At 36.1% G+C, this 18574-nt stretch overlaps 1 protein-coding gene across 4 annotated transcripts in view; it reads left to right on the plus strand.

The window, feature by feature from the left end:
• AP-1sigma (AP-1 complex subunit sigma-2) overlaps positions 1–18574 on the plus strand; it is a 92050-nt gene that overhangs the window by 46743 nt on the left and 26733 nt on the right. The window contains exon 5 of one of the 4 annotated variants that reach the window (XM_081756851.1): positions 955–17216. The exons of the other annotated variants lie outside the window; for them this stretch is intronic. Within the exon in view, the coding sequence (XP_081612977.1) occupies positions 955–999 (45 nt within the window). The 3' untranslated portion in view covers positions 1000–17216. Of the gene's footprint in view, positions 1–954; positions 17217–18574 lie in introns of those variants that run through there. 4 annotated transcript variants of the gene reach the window in all.

The raw sequence follows: 18574 nt of genomic DNA on the forward strand, positions 1-18574 counted from the left end.
AGCAGGTCATATTCAACTGCAGTCAATAAATCAATAGCTTGGCTTCGTTACCTCTGCGTTTTTTTTTTTTTTTTCCTGTCACCTAAAGCTTAAAGATCAACGTTCTTGTAAGAAAGAAGGTATAGATCTTTATCGTCATCTTCCACTTTTTCAATTACGAAAGTACTTTAGCCTCAATCCGTCGAATTATTTGAATGAGTTTTACGGATACGATTTGCTTTGATATTTTAGCCGCAGCTATTAACATTACGGCAAACATCATTTTTTTTTTTTCTCGAACAACGTTGATTACAATTTTCTGTGTCCCATTTATTGTCACTTTCCGTAAATTTCCACAAATATTTCGAATCACGTTGTTCATTGATTATCTAGAAACTAAAGGTTTAAAAAGAACCATGTATACAGTAGAATTACTTAAAAAAATAAATATATGTTAGTTTGGTATGTTAGAACGTCAAACGTATGTTAAGAAATTCTAACATAGATTCAATACTTCGTTGATTCATTGAAAAATCATTTACGACAAGTGGGGATGCATCCATCTGTTGTATACGGACACACTTTATGGTTTCTGAGCATCGTTTTTATAAATATCGCACTTTACTTTTGGTCTCACTCTGGTTATTCAAAATTAGATTCTAATATCCGTCAAACACCTTGAGGATACTTTAAAAGTAACAACAGCAATGGAAGTGTAGGAAATTTATGCTACATCGCATGAGTTCTTTCCGGTTTCAACCCGAAATCCAAGATGATGATGAATATTTCATGGAAAGGGAACATGCATCAATGTACGATATCTGGTCATACTTTCTACTTTGAATGGAAGCGCACACACGACTGGTTGCTTACTGTTACCTCGCGCTGTTGGCAGTGTTCTCAGTGATGCAATCTGCAGCCTTAACAGCTAGGGAGTAAATAAGTACAAGAAACCTTTTTCTCTGCTTTTCGAAGGATGAAGCCGTCGAAGGTGCTCTAAGGGAAATAGGTCTTCTGTAGATGTCTTCCAGATTCCATTCCATCACTGCACACGAAATGTTTTCTGTGGAAGAACAATAATCGAAGGACAAACGCACGAATTGAGACACAAGTGTGTGATGTGACTGTGTGACTGGCTGTGTGTTAAGACATGAGTACTACAGCAATGGTCTATAGGTATCATTGCACATAGAAAATTAAAATAAAATTGAAAAACAAACATCTCTTCCCAGTATTTTCTACTGCAATAAAACACATTTTAGTCAGAAAAAGTCTTTCAAGTGAAATCTGTGGTGTTTTGAGTATGAATGAACTATTTTGCACAAAATATATACCATTTCAAAAGTTCACCTATTTGTTATAAATTATAGAGTTTAGAGCTTAGTAAAGTTATTATTATTTATTCATTCATAGGTACTTCACAAGGAATAAATTGACTTAAAGAAGGTAGCAACTATCAAAAATTCTTCCTATCTAGACTCTATGGACGTTATCGTGGTTTAAGTTTTAAATTACTTGTGTAATAGAAGTGGCTGACTTAACATTTATGGATATTCTACGGCAGATATTGCTTAATTATGAACATAACGAGTGAACCAAACGTTATATAAAGGTTTCCTTTCATAACTGAAGTTTTGCATGAAGTATTCATAATCAGTCAAGAAATATGTAATTCAGATTTTCATATGTAAATCTTGTACTGTCAACATGAAAAGTGCATACCTTTTTCTTTCCTCATGTTTTCATGTTAATGACTTCGAAAAAGTCCCCAGTTTGAGTGTAGCTTTCAGCAACTTCCAGAAAATAAAAACCTTGTCAAAGAAAATTTTTCCATAGTTAGGGAAGGTGTTGATAAAAGAGAATGAAAATATTGATTTTTGCAGGCAGCTGTACTAATCGGTGGCGTGGAACTTGTCGAATTGAGTGAAACCTTTCTGTTTTCACAAACAATCCTTTGTGAAAATACACAAGTTCAAATTTCGATAGATATTCCCTTTCCACATGGTTCAAATTCTGTCTTTCTAGGTTTAAAAAAAAAAAAAAAAAAAAAAAAATCTGTTAGTATAACCTAATCTAATACATTTGATTGCGAGTTTTATATTTCCTCTATAATTAAAAAGACTTTACTGATTGGTGGTTTAAAATTTAATGGTGACGTCAGCAGTGAGGCTATTTGACCCCGTCACGGATCGATAAACTACCGATAAATTCATAATGGAACGAAAAACATTCAAAGTGTGAAAGTAAAAAAAAACAAAACGTCGTCTTCTTTCTCACCTCAACCATAGGTTGGTGGGCAACGTGGAAATTTTAAAACTTTTCTCTCCCGTGGGAGAACTGTTTTATAGTTTAATAAGGTCTCTTCTTCGTAACTGCATCTAGATATTCTATCCTTGGTCTTCCTCTTCCTGGTGGTGGACAAACACCGTGTGCGTGGGTTTTCTCGGGGTTCTCCCGTTTCCTCTCACTTTCTTCATTCCACCATTTCATTCATTACTCATCATTACCGTCTCCTTTAGCCTAACCGGCATAACTGTGGGACGTAAAACTCAAAGATTTCATTTTTTCTTCCTCTTCCTGGTTTTCTTTCTGCCTTTCCCTCTATCAATACGTTGATCCAATCGGAGTGCCGAATAAGATGGCCAGGCATGCTTTTTCTTCTTTTTCCTATTATTTTAATGATCTGTAGTCTTTCGTCTTTCGTCATGATCTGTCATGATCTGCGCCAACACCACAATTTCAAATGGCTCCAGCTTGGATATTTCGGCTTTTCTCAATGTCCATGTCTCTGATCCGTAAAGCGCCACGCTCCTTACCAGTCTTAATAAATCATTACGAACATCCAACAACACATTTCGTGATGTTAGTAGTCCTCTTTTCGTATTGAATGCTTATTGTATGAACGTACAAATTCTAATTTGTTATCACTGAGATTACTTTAAAAGCCGTTCTCATTAATATCCCTCCTTCCCCTGACTTTTATATGTTTTTTTTCTTTCTTCAGAATATTGAATAATTCAGAGAAAAATGCTAAATTTTCCGTACGTAATTTTGTAGAGTACGTAAAAACTGCTGTTGAGTATGAGAATAAAATACACCGTACTTTATTTTTTTAAAAAATGCAGAGAAAGTTGAAAATTGTTCTTGGAAACTTTAAAGAAAAAATGGAAATACTACCTTGATCAAAAAGTTCCCGGAATTAACTCACAAAATTAAAAATACAAGTTTATTCCTGAAAATTGATGTTGTTCCCTTCGAAGTAATTCCCATCGACTTCAACGCACTTTTAACAGCGCTTGATTCAGTTCTCAAAACATTTGTGGTATTCGATTTTCGGTATGCCCATCAGAGCCGTCTTCGATTTTTCTATTATCTCCTCTCGGCTGCGAAAACGCGTTCCCCGTAATGGTCTCTTGAGTTGTTCAAATAGGAAAAGGTCGCACGGAGCTAAATCCGGTGAATTTTGGAGGCTGCGGTACATTTTTGGTGAGAAACTCGCGGATAATGATAGCATTCTGCGATGCTGCGTTATCATGGTACAAAATTCACAAGTTGTTTGTCCAGAAATCTTTTTTTTAGGCGAATTGCTTCACAGAAACGCCTTATAACGCTCAAATAATACTGCTTGCTGGCTGTCTGACTATATTGCAGAAATGCATTATGTAGAACGCCATTGTAATTCATGAAAACCGTAAGCATCACCTTTTTCGACTGAAAACGACATGGTTTTTACGGTCTTGGTTCATTGGGTGCTCGCCACTTGTAAACCACTGTTGTTTCAGAGCATCATTACCGAAACTCTTTTCTAATATTTCCAAGGTTTTTGCACCGTTGAATCCGTTTTTAACGCACACACTGTTATTGCAAAATTAACTCCATTGCAAAAATCGAAACATGCACCCAATGCGTCACTTTCATAAATGGCGATCTAGGATGTTCAAATTGGGAGGAAATATCGCTGACAGTTGACCCTAACCTTAACCCACAGAAAACGAAAAAGTCAAATGAGGTGACTGAGAGCGCCACACGGTGGTGATTCCGGGAAGTTTTTGATCAAGGTTGTATTGAGGGCATACTTAACTACTTAAGAGCATTGGTTGGGCAATATCTTGAAAAATCAAATTTAACCCTTCACAGAAAATAGAGGAAACCTAATGACGCTCTTTAAAAACGTACACTATAAGAACTTTCGCTAATCGGTTCATCAGAGAAGATGTTGGAAGAATAGAAAAGCTTTTCTGTTATTATTCTTCCTTTCCTTCCGAAACAAAGCATCGCTATTGTAAGTGGATACAGATCAAAATAGATACTTACAGAAAGTAGAGGCATTTAGCTTTCAAGCTTCCAAAATCCAATCATTGGAGTGAAGACAGGAACCTTTCTCTCTTGGGTCAGCAATCTTTCGATTAACTCGATACAACTTTCCATACATTTCTTCTTCTTCTTCTTCTTCTTTTTAAAAAAAAATCCATTCTCCACTCTATCGAAGCTTAAACCTAAGTATCTGTATATAGCAGCTCCGTAGTATGTTTATACTCTACATATTTGACCCAGAGAATTACAAATCAACCATATTAGTTTGGAATTTATGAAATCGAAATTTACCTAAAAGACTGAAATGTGACTGACAAACCATAATTGTACTGTTAAATCAGCCATTAAAAGTATTTCGTTCATTTTGCAACGTCACTGTTTTCGTTCTGCTTTTGTTTTCCATGTCCTTTTCACTCGGAAGTTGACTTTTGAAATGGTTATTTGTTAGTATACTGCATGCTGTAATTAATGCTCAGCTTTAATGTAAGGCACTCTTTTTAATTTTATTTTGTACGAATTTAGTTGTTTTCACTGTGTGAAAATATGTCTTTGATATCAAAGGTATCCTAATGTTTTACAGTTCGGTAAGCTAATCAGTATATCAGTGTTTTTTCCTTTCTATCTTTAGAAGACAGTAACTATATGTATTTTATTGAGAAGAAAAAAAGAACGTATGGTAGCTTATTTCGTCACATGCTAATTTCTTGCAAAGAACAGTTAGAAATGTTAGTGAGAGCAGTGGTTAAACCAACGGTGACCCATGACCGTGGTGATTTTACTATGGGTGAATCAAATGATTTTATTTTTTCAGAAAATAGTATCTGATTTTAAGACAGCAATTATTGATTTTTTTTTTTAATTTTTTTTTAATTTCCAGTGCATTGGTATAATCAGTAGTAAAAATGTGTGCATATACAGTCTGGAAATAAATAACATTCAGGAAGTAATTCCTCACATAAAATAATAATAATAATAATAAAGTTCTAATAAACATAGGTCAAGGCACGCCTCCCTTTAGGTTATTAATCGCCAAAAAATACGAAACCCATTACGAAAACCGTACAAAATCTCTGTATATAAAATGAATGTGACTATATTTGTGACTTCACAACTCTTGAACCACCCGAAGAATCTCGATCAAATTTTCAGCATAGATGAGGTTAGGGCCTGGAATGGTTTTTATCATTTTAATTTGACGATGCAACGTAGTAGAAGAAGGGAAGGAGGATATATGTATAATTTAAAGTGACTAGCTTTGTGACTTAGTAACTCTTGAACCACGAGACCGATTTCGATCAAATTTTCAGTATAGATGAGGTTCGGGCCTGCGATGTTTTCTATAGTTTCACTTTGACGATACAACTTAGAAGAGGGGAAGGAGATATTTAAAAACGATCGTAAATAGCCAATACTAGTGTCGAATCCGTAGTTTTCGGGCTTGCTGAGACGAACAGTGACACTTCCGATGCCGCTTAAATCCAAATTCAGCCCTTTATGTCCAAAATGAAACGTATCCTCCCCGTGCGAAGAACGGGTATTCTGTTAGTGATCTAAAACGCCCCAGTTTGAAAATTATAAAACTTATAGCAAGTATTTCGTGGAAATAAACAGGAACTAGTATGCACTCTTTGCAAATATCCATGTTTTAGAATTCTCCGGATCAGGCGTAACGAACTGTATAAAGTAATTGAGGTACGAGAATACACTACTGACAAGTAAAGGTCACGTTTGGGTGAATTGAGTTGCTGCCCGAGACATATGTGATAGTGTAGTACTAAGTGTGCTCACTATGTCAGGGGAGTTTCAGGTGCAAAGCTCAAAGGGTTTAGGAGATAAAGCCACTAGAACATTACATGGAAGTACCTGTTATAGTCTACTTCTGTACATGATCTTATGATCACTGATGACATTCCAGCTACCAATGTCTTCAATACGGATCAAAGTCGCTTCGAGAAGCAATTCCATTCATACTGGACGTTGAGGGAGAAAGAATTAGTGAATATCAGAACAACAGTGGGATATGTGAGTGCAACATCTCATTCCTATATGATAATACCGGTTGTGTCCATGGAAGGAGAAATTCTGCGTCACATGTATGATCTGATGGTTGAGCGAAACGGTAGGTTCCCTGCAGTAAAGCCAGCCGATCCGGCTAATATAATCTTAATCTAATTTGCTGGTAAAATAGTGAACATGAAAAAGCAGATTTTATTCGGACGTCATGTGGAAAAGCGTTCCAGGTGATAGGAAGAAAGTCGTCCTGTTACTTGATTCATAGTCTGCAAACAAAGACGACAGTCTTTCGTCACAGTGTATGCCAGAAGGCTTTGCGTTGATCAAACGGCTGATACCTGGTAGATGTAGTGGCATGATTCAGTCTCTGGATGTTCACTTCTTCCGTCCATACCAAAGCACTTGTTTTCGCTTCATCACCGATACAGCAGTAACAGGAAGTGACGTGAATATTTAGCATCGTAACAGGTTCATACAACTTCAATCTTTCACAATTTTTACCAGTTCAGTACTCCTCATCCTCGCAACATAGTTCGATTCGTTTTCTATAAGGCTGGATACTTGAATGAGGAGCCTGAAAGTTGGATCGTTCCTTACGATTACGGCTTTGATGGAATTCTCAACGACAAATGTTTCAAGTGCGACTTGATTGCGTTTGTCAAGTGTGCTCACTGTGAGCAGAATACTTGTGCGAGGGATGCACTATTTTTTGAACTGTATATTAATTGTAGTAATTGGTAACTTTTCTATGCATAACAAAACCACTTCCGATTTGCAAAACAAACTATTTTCTCTTGTGTTTCATCACTTAAATATGCTGGATACACGAACATAAATTAGGTTAAAGGAGATAATAGATATAAGAATTCTTTCGTACGTTGTGAACTATGTATTACCTCTATAATAACGTAACTTCGTGTGAGCTTCTAGTAGCTGTATCTCCTAATCCTTTGAGCTTTGCACCTAAAACTTTCCTTACATATTGAGCACATTTAGTACTACGCCATTACGTGTGTCTCGGGCAGCAACTCGATTCACCCAAACGTGACATTGACCTGTGACTACTTGTTGCGTGACTTCCAGAGATCACTGAAACACTGATATTTACATGGAGCGCATATTAGTTCCTGTGTAATTCCATGAACTGTTTGCAATATATTCTATAGTTTTCAAGCTGGGACGTTTTATAAGATGATTTTCGTCGGTTAATAATTCTGAAAGACTACTTTTTCGACCCATGTTTTATTATTAGAACTTTTTTTTTTCACTTGATATAAAGAATCAACTCCCGGAGTCTGATTGTGTTATTTTTTTTCCTGTACTGTATATGAACAATAAACTAAACATTTCATTAGATAGGAAGACGAAAGAGTACGTAGAAATGAAATAACACATAATATAGAAATAGCTTTGAAGTGTCTAGCTAGGCACCATATTGGAATCAATTCCAGTATAGCGCACAAGTGGACGGTTCAGGGCTACTTGTCTGATTTCATAATTTATAATTTTACTTCTCTTTATTTATATAATTTCTCTTTTGATGTACAGGGTGTTCCAAATAATACCAGACACTTCGGGAAATAAGTTCTCACATGAAAACATATATATATATTATTCGTTGCAGCTTTGGAAAATTCAAAATTGCTAATAAAACTCCAAATGATCAAAGCAGTATATATATATATTAAGATTTTTATCTATCTATCTATATATCTATATATCTGTGTTACAGTTTCGGCTCTTTAACATAGCCTTCCTCGACTTATTATCTGTATGTGAGTTGAGAAACCCATTGTCTGTATTGAGTTGAAACCTATTCAACTCAGTCCTATATCAGGGTGTTTATCGGTCACGAAAGTCATGAAAAAGTCAGGAAATCAGAAAACGGTCATGAAAGTCAAGAAATTTGGCTTTTGGGTCACGCATTTTCTTATCTGTACAAATATAAGAACAGACTGGAAAATTTTGTTCTATAAAATGTCAAAATTCACCACCAAAAATGTCTTTATGATGGGATTTAGACGCTACTGATTCGCAAGCAAAATATTCTATCGCATGCATGAAAATTCGGCGTAATTTGCACCCGAATTCGCTCTTGAGAATGTTAGGGAATGTTATGGTTTGGTAAAGAAAAGGTCACGAAAAAGTCACGAAATTTCATTTTGGAATTTTAGTAGACACCCTGTATATGATCGGCCCTTTTCAGGAACAAAAAAACACATTCAACAAAGCCATTTCTCGTGGCCATAACAATAGGCAATCAGGAGCCAGCATCCCTCAGCCAATCAGAAGTCAGATTTCCCTCAGCCAATCAGAAGTCAGATTTCCCTCAGCCAATCAGAAGTCAGATTTCCCTCAGCCAATCAGAAGTCAGATTTCCCTCAGCCAATCAGAAGTCAGATTTCCCTCAGCCAATCAGAAGTCAGGATTTCCCTCAGCCAACAACGAGCTCCCATTCATAGCTCCGCCGCTAATAGTCGCCATAGATATATATATGCCCATATCTCCGGTCTCTTCAGTACAATCTCTGAAGATGAATGCAATGTCTACATTCGAAATGTTGGATGTTAATACCTTCACTTGGCTGATAGCTCGAGAAGACTTCCTAGAATCACGTTACCAGGAAAAATTCAATTCTTTCTTCACAGCAAAAGATATTAAACAAAATTTTAAACAATCATTTAAAAAATAATAGAGTAAGATAAATGAAACAGCAGCAGCAGAGCTTTGCTTTGTTTTTTTTTTTTTTTTTTTTTTTTTTCATAAATCAACAACAGAGAAATTATTTTGTCGACAAATGGATTAGTTTCGGTTAGGTTCCTTTGCTGTTCTTTCCGAAGATGTATTTGTGTGTGTATAAGACTTAAACAGATATACCACTGTAAGCAATAAGCAGCAATAATCAATAAGCTTAATACGTGATCATCAAGTAAGGTTACAAATCCTGCAGTGAAACATGTATATATTATTTCATACAACCAATACAGGCAACAGATAGAACACACATTAAGGTATTTTTCGACAAGTCTCCATATCGGTTGAGGCACTTGTCGCCTTGTGGGATGTGTTTGAAGATTCCCTTTTGGTAAAAATCCTGTCCTTGCGTATTGAAGCCACGTTGTTACGAAGTGTTTCACCTCCTTGTCTGAAGCGAAGCGATGGCCTCCTAGGTGCTCTTGCAAGTGCAGGAACAGGTGAAAGTCGCTTGGAGCGAGGTCCGGGCTGTAGGAAGGGTGGTCGATGATGCCCACGCGAGCTATATTCAAATCTGTTGATGTCGTGCTGGGTCGGCCACTACGCTCGTCGTCGGTGACGTTTTCTCTACCAGCCGCGAATTCGACACCACTCTGCGACATGCTGACGAGGCATTACAGTCTCTCCGTAAACTTGTACCAGCTGCCCGTGAATTTCAGCCGTGGTTATATGTTTCGCCCGCAGAAATCGAATAACTGAGCGGACTACTTCGCGAGACCAGTTTTCCAAACGAGTCGCCATTTGTGTTCACTTACAGTTAGCGTCGTAGGTGGCTGAAACCGCATAGTTGCCAACTCCATGTGTTAAAATTACCGCACACTCCTCGATACTGTATAACAGACGAAAATCCAGAAATATAGACCTTGTAACCTTGGTTTCTGATCCTCTCTCGTACAAACCGGAAATTACTTCCGGAAGTCGCTAGCAAGATGTGATAAAAGGGTAGTCATAGTATGAAATAGATTAAGAAAACCTGCACTAGAGCAATGAAGAAAGGAGATAGGGAGACATTTAAGATTAGATAAACTCTTCTAAATTAACTGTCATATTATACATTGTTTATAGGCACTCCCCCCGACGTTTGTTACTTTGTTAGGCATTTGAAAACAAGCAAGTTCTCTTTCAGATACACCAATCATTTGATTCACTATTTCAGCGTCCGGTCCATGTAATTTATTTAATTCAAAGAAATAAAGTGTTTGTGTGTGTATTCATAATATGCGTGTGTAGTGAATTTGTTTTGTAAAACCATATTAGTGATGTTAATTTTATTTATCTCAACTACATCCGAAAAGTAAACTGTCGCATGACATCACAACTTAATTGTTTCCTACTTAGTAGAAAAAAAAAAAATGTATATTTTTATTTCTATTAAAATCTAAAGTAGCGTTTTGAGAAAGAAAGAAAGAAAAAAAAAGTTTTGCAACACTTGGTAAATGATTAATTTTCAGATAATAGTTACACACGTAAAGGATGTACCATACGTCAATGTTATGGTCCAAACTTTTAAGTTTATTTATTTCAGTGTGTATATCTTTACATTATCCCATTTGCGTTATGTTACAAACAACAAGCAATCCTTGCCTTATCATGTAATTAAAAGAACCTTTCTAAACTTCATTGAGTGACTGCCAACTATTAAAAATCTTTGAGTTTTACGTCCCACGGTTATGCCGATTAGAGTAAAGGAGACGGTGATGGTGAGAAATGAATGAAGAAAGTGGGAGGAAACGGAAGAACTCCGAGAAAACACACGCACACGGTGTTTGTCCACCACAAAATTCACTTGGTGCGAGCTGGGATCGAACCAGGGACCCCACGCACCAGAGGTTGCCAAATATTAATAGCAGCTTTACAGATAACTAAACATTTGAATTCCATATGCTGCTAATATTGTTCAACAAACACACACAAACAAACAACTTACCCAATAATTCTTACTCTCTTTTTCTTCCAACAGCGAGTTTGACGAAAATGACGTAAATTTACTGTCAGATGTTTCATATAATGCAATACGTAAAAAAATTCTTTACAAAGCTTATAGGGCCTTATGCAGAGTTGTTTTGACGCGTGATTACTAAAGAGTTCGACTAATCTATGTTTCCTACAGTAGCCAGGCCTTTAGTATGACGCTAATCATATGTCAGAACGATTCTGCATAAGGCGGATAGAGTTTAAGAAAATGGTCTTGAAAAAGCTGTTCGAACTGTTATATTGTTTTATATACATCTGATTTCAGTTGGCTACCCACTTAACTATAGCAAAGCAAAGTTCTTTATATTAGAGAATTTGTCAACTTACTGGACAGCGTTAGCTCGTAAATTTCAAATATTTTAGATATTTATAGAAACTAATACACATTTTATAAATATATATATATTATTAAAGTAATAAATGTAGCACTTGATTTAATTGCATCTATAAGAATTTTGCAAACACAGCTCCCTCGTGGCTTTATGATTAACTGCTTCCCGGTTTAATCGAAGTATTAGGTCCCTTCTGGTCTAATTAGTGAGAAGGATTCGTCCCAAAAAAGACCATTTTCTTTAATTCGGTACTTACCCCTAAGAGGAACATGTGCATACTCACTCTCTCTTTCTGAAAATCGTTAATGTTTGTGGAGATATGTGACGCCATAAAACCACGCTCTTGCCATCCCGAGTTAACTCGTCCTAAATGGAAAATATACACACATAGAAGTATGCATTATCACCAAGAAGGCGCTATTTATTTTAAATAGATACAAGGAATCACAAATAAAAGGATTATAGTTTGTCAAAATTGTTTGTGAAGATACGTGACGTCATAAAATAATGTTCTGACTAACCCGAGTTAACTCGTACCAATAACGTAATAGCTGAACAGTAACATTTATGATTGTATATTTTGCATATTTGGACCCCAATTGTGTGAGGTGCAAGGTATACTATTTGTAGAAAAATCAACTATAATGTTGAGTTCTATACTGTAGTAATCGTGGCTGTTGATCGTATACAGCAGAAATTAAGTTTTCTAGTTGACACCTATATGGCGGTCATTGTGTAGTACACACAAAAGCAAGGGGTAACACAAAGTGCTACGTTACAGACTGGACACCAGAAGCGAGATTCACGTCGATTTTTTTTTCCTTTGTTGTACACGAAGTATCTCGCAATAAATCACGAAAGAACGATCGAGGAAACAAGGTTCGAATTTACTTGTGCTGGTCTAAATTGAAACAAATACGGAAAACTTAATAGCTCGGGTTGGTCCGTCAGGACCTGGTTACTTTGGATAAAGTAGACCGGGAAGTGGTTAACATACGCATCATCGAAGCAGGAGATCCGGGTTTTGGTTCCCGGCGCAAGCTCATGTGGTTCAGACTCCACGTTAAGCTGTAGGTTCACCACTCAGGTAACCGCGCTAACTGAAAGAGACGATAGACTCAAATCTGATAAAGAATTTTGTAAACATGCTTTTTTATTTACTGCGTCTAATATGTAATGTACCATTAACTGTACTGTTTCGATTTGGCGTGAGGTCTTCCTCAGCAGATGAGGCAACTCAATGTAATCCATCTTACTTCTCAGAATTTATTCTTGGACTATTTTGATAATATGAAAATGTAAATTTCCTTTCACTCACATTCTCTTCCTTTAAAATTGTTATTGCTGTAATTTTGTACTAGTTTGTAGAAATTTTCACTTCTCATAGGCACTCTGTGGAGATGCTATTATAATATTAAATCAACGTTAAAGGTCAATTACTTTAATGAGCTCTCACTTCTTTAACTTGCTGTAGTTATTCAAAGCATAAAACATAAACAAAATCTAATTTGCACTACCCAAACAGTACAGCTACTAATACATTAAATGTTACAGTACGTTTACAAATTATTATAAACGTGCGTCAGTTCATAACCTTAAATAAATAATCGTCGGTAAGAATTTTTCTGAACTCTTCCAACCACATCTTCAGTGCCTTTTTCAAGAAAGAAAGAAAGAAAGAAAATATTCAGTAACGGACTTTTTAAGTTCGTTAAAAAAATATTAAAGCAGCTTAGAACCCTTGCATCAATGAGTAATGCAATCTTCATTTGAGTAACTTAGCTGTTGCAAAGTTCCACAGAATAAGGACTGAAACAGTTCAGGAATACTTTTGTAGACGCTGTTAAATCAAGCAAATGTTACAGTTGCCACTTTTAAAATACATTTAAATGTTTTAGTTTTTCAGTAAGCACTGTTTTATAGTATTTCTTCTGTCAACATTGCAGAATAAACACACAGTGTTCTGTTGTAACTTTATGATTGGTTGTTCGAGTGAGACAGCTTACTGACTCTTACGGGAAGAAGGCTGAATTGTGCGACCAGACATCAGAGCTGCCAACCAGTACAAAATGTATTGTAGTCACTAAAACACCACCTAATTTTCGGCCTTCTGTAATCTAGGGATGTACTACTTTTTCACCGATACCCGATACCGATACTGAAGAGGTTGATACTGATACCGATTGGATAGATCGAGATTATCCCGTAGCAAAAGAAACCCAAGGAATATTGTCGTAATGTGCATAAGATTTCGTGTGACAAAATCCCTCTCAGGACACTTGATAATTTTCTTCAATGGTCTTTTCTCTGATGCCCAGCCTACAATCAAATTGACTACCTGTGTCCTAGATGCCGAACGTGAGACTGACCACTTTATCCTATTCCGTAGATCGAGAATATGTGAAGCAGCTCCACATTGCCCATGCGCCGCTAGTATTTTCTAATAAGTAGGAAAAAATAATGACAAAGTGAGCGTCGTGTCGGTTTCTTTTATAGCATTTTCTTCAGATCGAAACCTCTGTCTCGGTTGGGACTCAAATGACGGGTCTGCTATCCTGACTGTGAGGACCTTTGGCTTTTCTTCACCACTATTTTGGCATGGAGGGACTAAAAATATCAGTTGAGTACAAGTAGTGCAAATCAAAGGCGTACACATGCATAAAGAAATTGATTGTACAGTTGATAATGATTTAAATCAACTTTAAGTCTAAAAGAAATCGATTAAATATAAATGTCACTGTTAATATTAAACAAATTGAAAATTGTTCGGAAAATGTATTGGTAAATATCGGTGTCCATTTGCCGATACTAATACTGATACTCTCAAAAGTGGCCGATATCACCGATACCAGTATATCGGCACATCCGTACTATAATGTTCGGTAAATTGACGTAAAGAACACACTGTACGTATTAATGAAGTTCCAGGCACATTTCCTCTTATACTGCAGATATTAAGGATAAACGAAGGAGAAGGAAGTCGGCCAAAATCCATATGTGCTTGCTTAGCCTTTCCCGCTGGTCTAGTGGCTAGCGCTTGCGCATTTAATGCAATGGTCCCAAGTTCGATTCCCAATGGGAAAGTACAAAACGTTAATTTCACAATCATTCTCTTTCAGAAATCAACCGTCACCTTTAGTCTAAAGGGCATAATCATAGGATGTTAAAAAAAAAAAAAAAAAAATCGTTTCCCGTATATATCTTAAACTATCCTTGCTTTCGTGTGAGATTTATTTCCTGTATGTGTAAGTCGTCTTTGAGAGAACAAAAACTATGCTTAAAATACTATTTTTATGTGAAAATTGCAGTAATATGCCAAGTGTTACAGAGTTTATTTTTTTCTTCTTTCTTGTAATACTTCTGTAAACTTACGTTAAAATATTGTTAGCGAAAGCATAAAAGATATTTTATTATGTTGCTTTAATAGTTTATAGAATTCTGTTATCAGTTATGTTAGAGAGTATATATATATAAGTAATAGATTTTTATTCTTGTGAGAGGGTTTTATATGTTCGTTTATGGGTTTTATTTAGAATTGTTATATTGTTCATTAGTTATTGCCATTTTATTATACTTAGTTTATTAAAAATGCCATTTTAGTTGTGTATAATATTTGCTATAGTTATTTTGCATTAATATCTTTCTTTTTGCCATGACACAAAACAAACAAAAAAATATGAACGGAAGTAGAGGAATTTCTGTTGATACTACTGCATTTTACTTAACATTGTTCCAGATAAATTAATACACTACTCTCACATGAGCATATTTTTTGGATGTTGTCAAAATGAGGTATGCTGTATGGCAGTATGTGTATATCCTTGTACCAGTATTTGAGAATTGTGGCTAACTTCTAAGCACATTACAATTGAATGCTTGAAAGTTATGATAATTACTATGCAGGAATTGAGGTGGAGCTAGAATTTTGGATATTTTATATATTCGCTTCGAAATAACACACTTCTATAATCCCTTGAATAAAAGACTTTTCCATGATTTTTACTGATAGAAGCTGTGAAGAACATATTCGAAAGAAAAAATGACTTACCTTGTGCCTCGGTGTTTGTCACTTTAATTGTATATTTCTTTCCTCGCTGAGAACATAGTCAGCACCAATTTTCATTAGAACAACAAAAGACATATTGTAGAACTCCGCACAAGTTATTAATGAGCACAATAGTTTTTGCATAAAAAACGAGTGGGCTGTTAAATATACAGGGACAGCAATCAAAGTCAATCAAAAACTAAAATTGAGCCCACGGAATACTCAAACTAAAACTACAATAGGAGATGGAAAAGTAAAGCTCCGATGACGTAGGAATAAAACTAGTGCTGTCGACGTTCTCAGTGAAGAAAGAAGTATATAATTAAAGTAACTAACACGGAAGTACAAGGTAAGTCACTTTTCTTCTGATTTTTTGTTATGTTTTTGTTCGTGGCGAACTTTTGTATCTGCTCCGTAAAGTGTTAGTTTGTTTTCAAGTGACACAATCATTTTAGAGAGGTTGTTTAGGATTACTTGATCACTCTCCACCTACCTCTCTAAAAATCGGTGTGCAAGTACTGGATCATTCTTAACCCTTATCCGGGCAAGATAATTTTGTAACGTAAACGGGCAACCGGGGCCTGTGAGGCCCAGTATATATTTTAAGTGCAGAACACTCAAAATTCAATGTCTGTTGCCGCATACTGTTCCGACTAAAGGTTACAATAGTCACGTGTTCAATATATAATTATGTGACAATTTGATCTAATATTTGAAAGGAATTTCACTAAAGTTATAGGGGCCTCCTAGGCCCCGGTTGCCCGGTTACGTCAGGAAAAGATTTTCAAATTAAAAAAAAAAAAAAAAAAAAAAAAAAAAAAAAAAAAAAAAATTAGCTTTACCAACTCGATATGTTCATGATTTTAACTTCGACGAAAGATAGAAGAATTCAGTATTTTATGTCTTCGAAATAGGTATGGTTATTGAGAAATTTTAGAAAAATGAAGCTACTGGGCCTGGGAGGCCCCGGTTGCCCGGATAAGGGTTAAACATGGATATTTGGATAGTTCACATACCAGTTCCTCAGTGATATCTGTCCGACTACGATAGGACCCATAGTAGTGGAGTTATGAACTTCTAAAGTTCACTTGTTTCACGTTTCTGGCATTCTGTAACTCCGAAACTACCCACTTTTGAGCACAGGTCCTTTATTATTATTATTATTATTATTATTATTATTATTATTATTATTATTATTATTATTATTATTATTATTATTATTATTATTATTATTAGGAATCTGTTTCCAAAATCTTGTGACACGTTTTTGTAACACCTTCTATTGTCTTACAATTATAAGTATTGAGTGTACGTACCTGTGGGATCAGGGAAGAAATATAATAATATCTTAACTTTTGCTACGTTAAGAAATATCTTCCGTATTTCAAGTTCTATATAGGTTAATGACTGCCAAAAAAATACATGTGAATTCCACTAGAATATTGATTGTCGACTTGTCTTATGTCTTTGAGTCCTGATGGTGATTCTTGTGTATTACTGGTGTATTTTTTCTCTATTGTGTACAAATGGAGTATTTTAATTTAGTTTATTGGTGCTTTTGTACAAGTTCATAATTGAAAACAGGAAGAATACCTTTGAAATTGTTTTAGAAGTAGGCGTATTCAGTGTACTAGTAAGAAGCTAAAAGTGTATGTAGTGAAGTTCAGTAATGTTATTGCATTAACTGGTATAAACAAGGCATCTTCATGTATTCTTCGCAGTGTTTTAATAAGTACATTATTTAGAAATACGTATTTGTATATATACATATTGTAGTAAAATTAAATTTTTAATTAGCACTCCAACTTGATTTTCTTTCCCGGGAGTTACTGAATCTTGTTTCATTGAATTTATTTTTCATATACTCTTAACGCGGAGTGTAGCATTTTTCCTGTCTATCCTTCGTAGATATTTCCTGAATGTTGTGTGTACGAGGCGCATCCAGAAATTAAGTTACCTTCGCGTCCCATAGCTAGAAAACTGTATGTTGCGCGTAGCGATTGCGTGCACGTGAGAGACTAAGGTCCTAGCATGGCGCATATGCCCGTGGAATTTCCCTAGCGCTTTCAGTAGCGTCGTGGCAGTGGTTGAAGATGGACGTTCCTATTCCAGCTCCCGCCACGTGTGAAGTGCGAGCAGTGATAAAGTTTTTGAATGCACAGGGCATAGCACCAATCGAAATCCATCGTTAGCTGTGCCAGGTCCATGGGCCTAAGGGCATGAGCAAGGAGTTCCTGCAGATTTTCCGCTCCTTATTGCACTCCATTGTCACAGAGCACCTGTTGTTTAAGAAGTTGTGTACCAGGTGGGTGCCGAAGCAACTGACTTCAGAACACAAAGCAAGGTGCATGGGGTCAGCATTAACATTTTTGCAACGATACAGTTGACGATGGATTTTAATCGGCGCTATGGCCTGTGCATTCAAAAACTTTATTACTGCTTGTACTTCACACGCGGCGGGAGCTGGAATAGGAACGTCCAAATTAACCACTGCCACGACGCTGCTGAGAGCACTAGGGGAATTCCGCTGGCGCATGCGCCATGGTGGGACATTACTCTCTCACGTGCACTCAATTGCTTCGCGCAACATACAGTTGCATGGCTATGGGACGCTTGGGGAAAGTTATTTTCTGGATGCGCCACGTAGTAAGGACCTAGTTGTCGGTTGTTACTTGTATTTCTGTTGAATTGATTGAGAAGCAAAGAAAGGAAATATGTGTGATTTGTTTACCTTATTAAGGTGATGATGATGCCCGCGCGTTTTACTGTGGATAATATTTGTATTTCTTCTGTACATTTCATGTGGAATTCGTCTGAACTACAAACACGTCATAAGTGTATCTGAGTAAACTATCCCCCACTCTTTTTACTTCCCTTCTAGATCAGATATCAAAAAAACGCTGAAACACATGTTTAGTTATTTAAAATGAAAAGCCCAAATACCAAATTTCATATCTCTAATTTATTAAAACCCAAACGGTCCGCCTTGGACCCTCTAACTCGGTTTTTATCGTCATAAATTTTTAAAACAGCAATATTTATATTAAGGTGAATATACATGGATCGTTTCCCTAAGCTGTAAATATATATATATATTTTTTATGAGAAATTTGTAAATTATTCATACGTATGTAGATGGGTTCTTCGTGAGGCATTTATCTCA

Source organism: Thermobia domestica, chromosome 4 (genome assembly GCF_964235325.1).
Source record: "Thermobia domestica chromosome 4, izTheDome1.hap1.1, whole genome shotgun sequence".
In the NCBI taxonomy this organism is placed as follows: Eukaryota; Metazoa; Arthropoda; class Insecta; order Zygentoma; family Lepismatidae; genus Thermobia; species Thermobia domestica.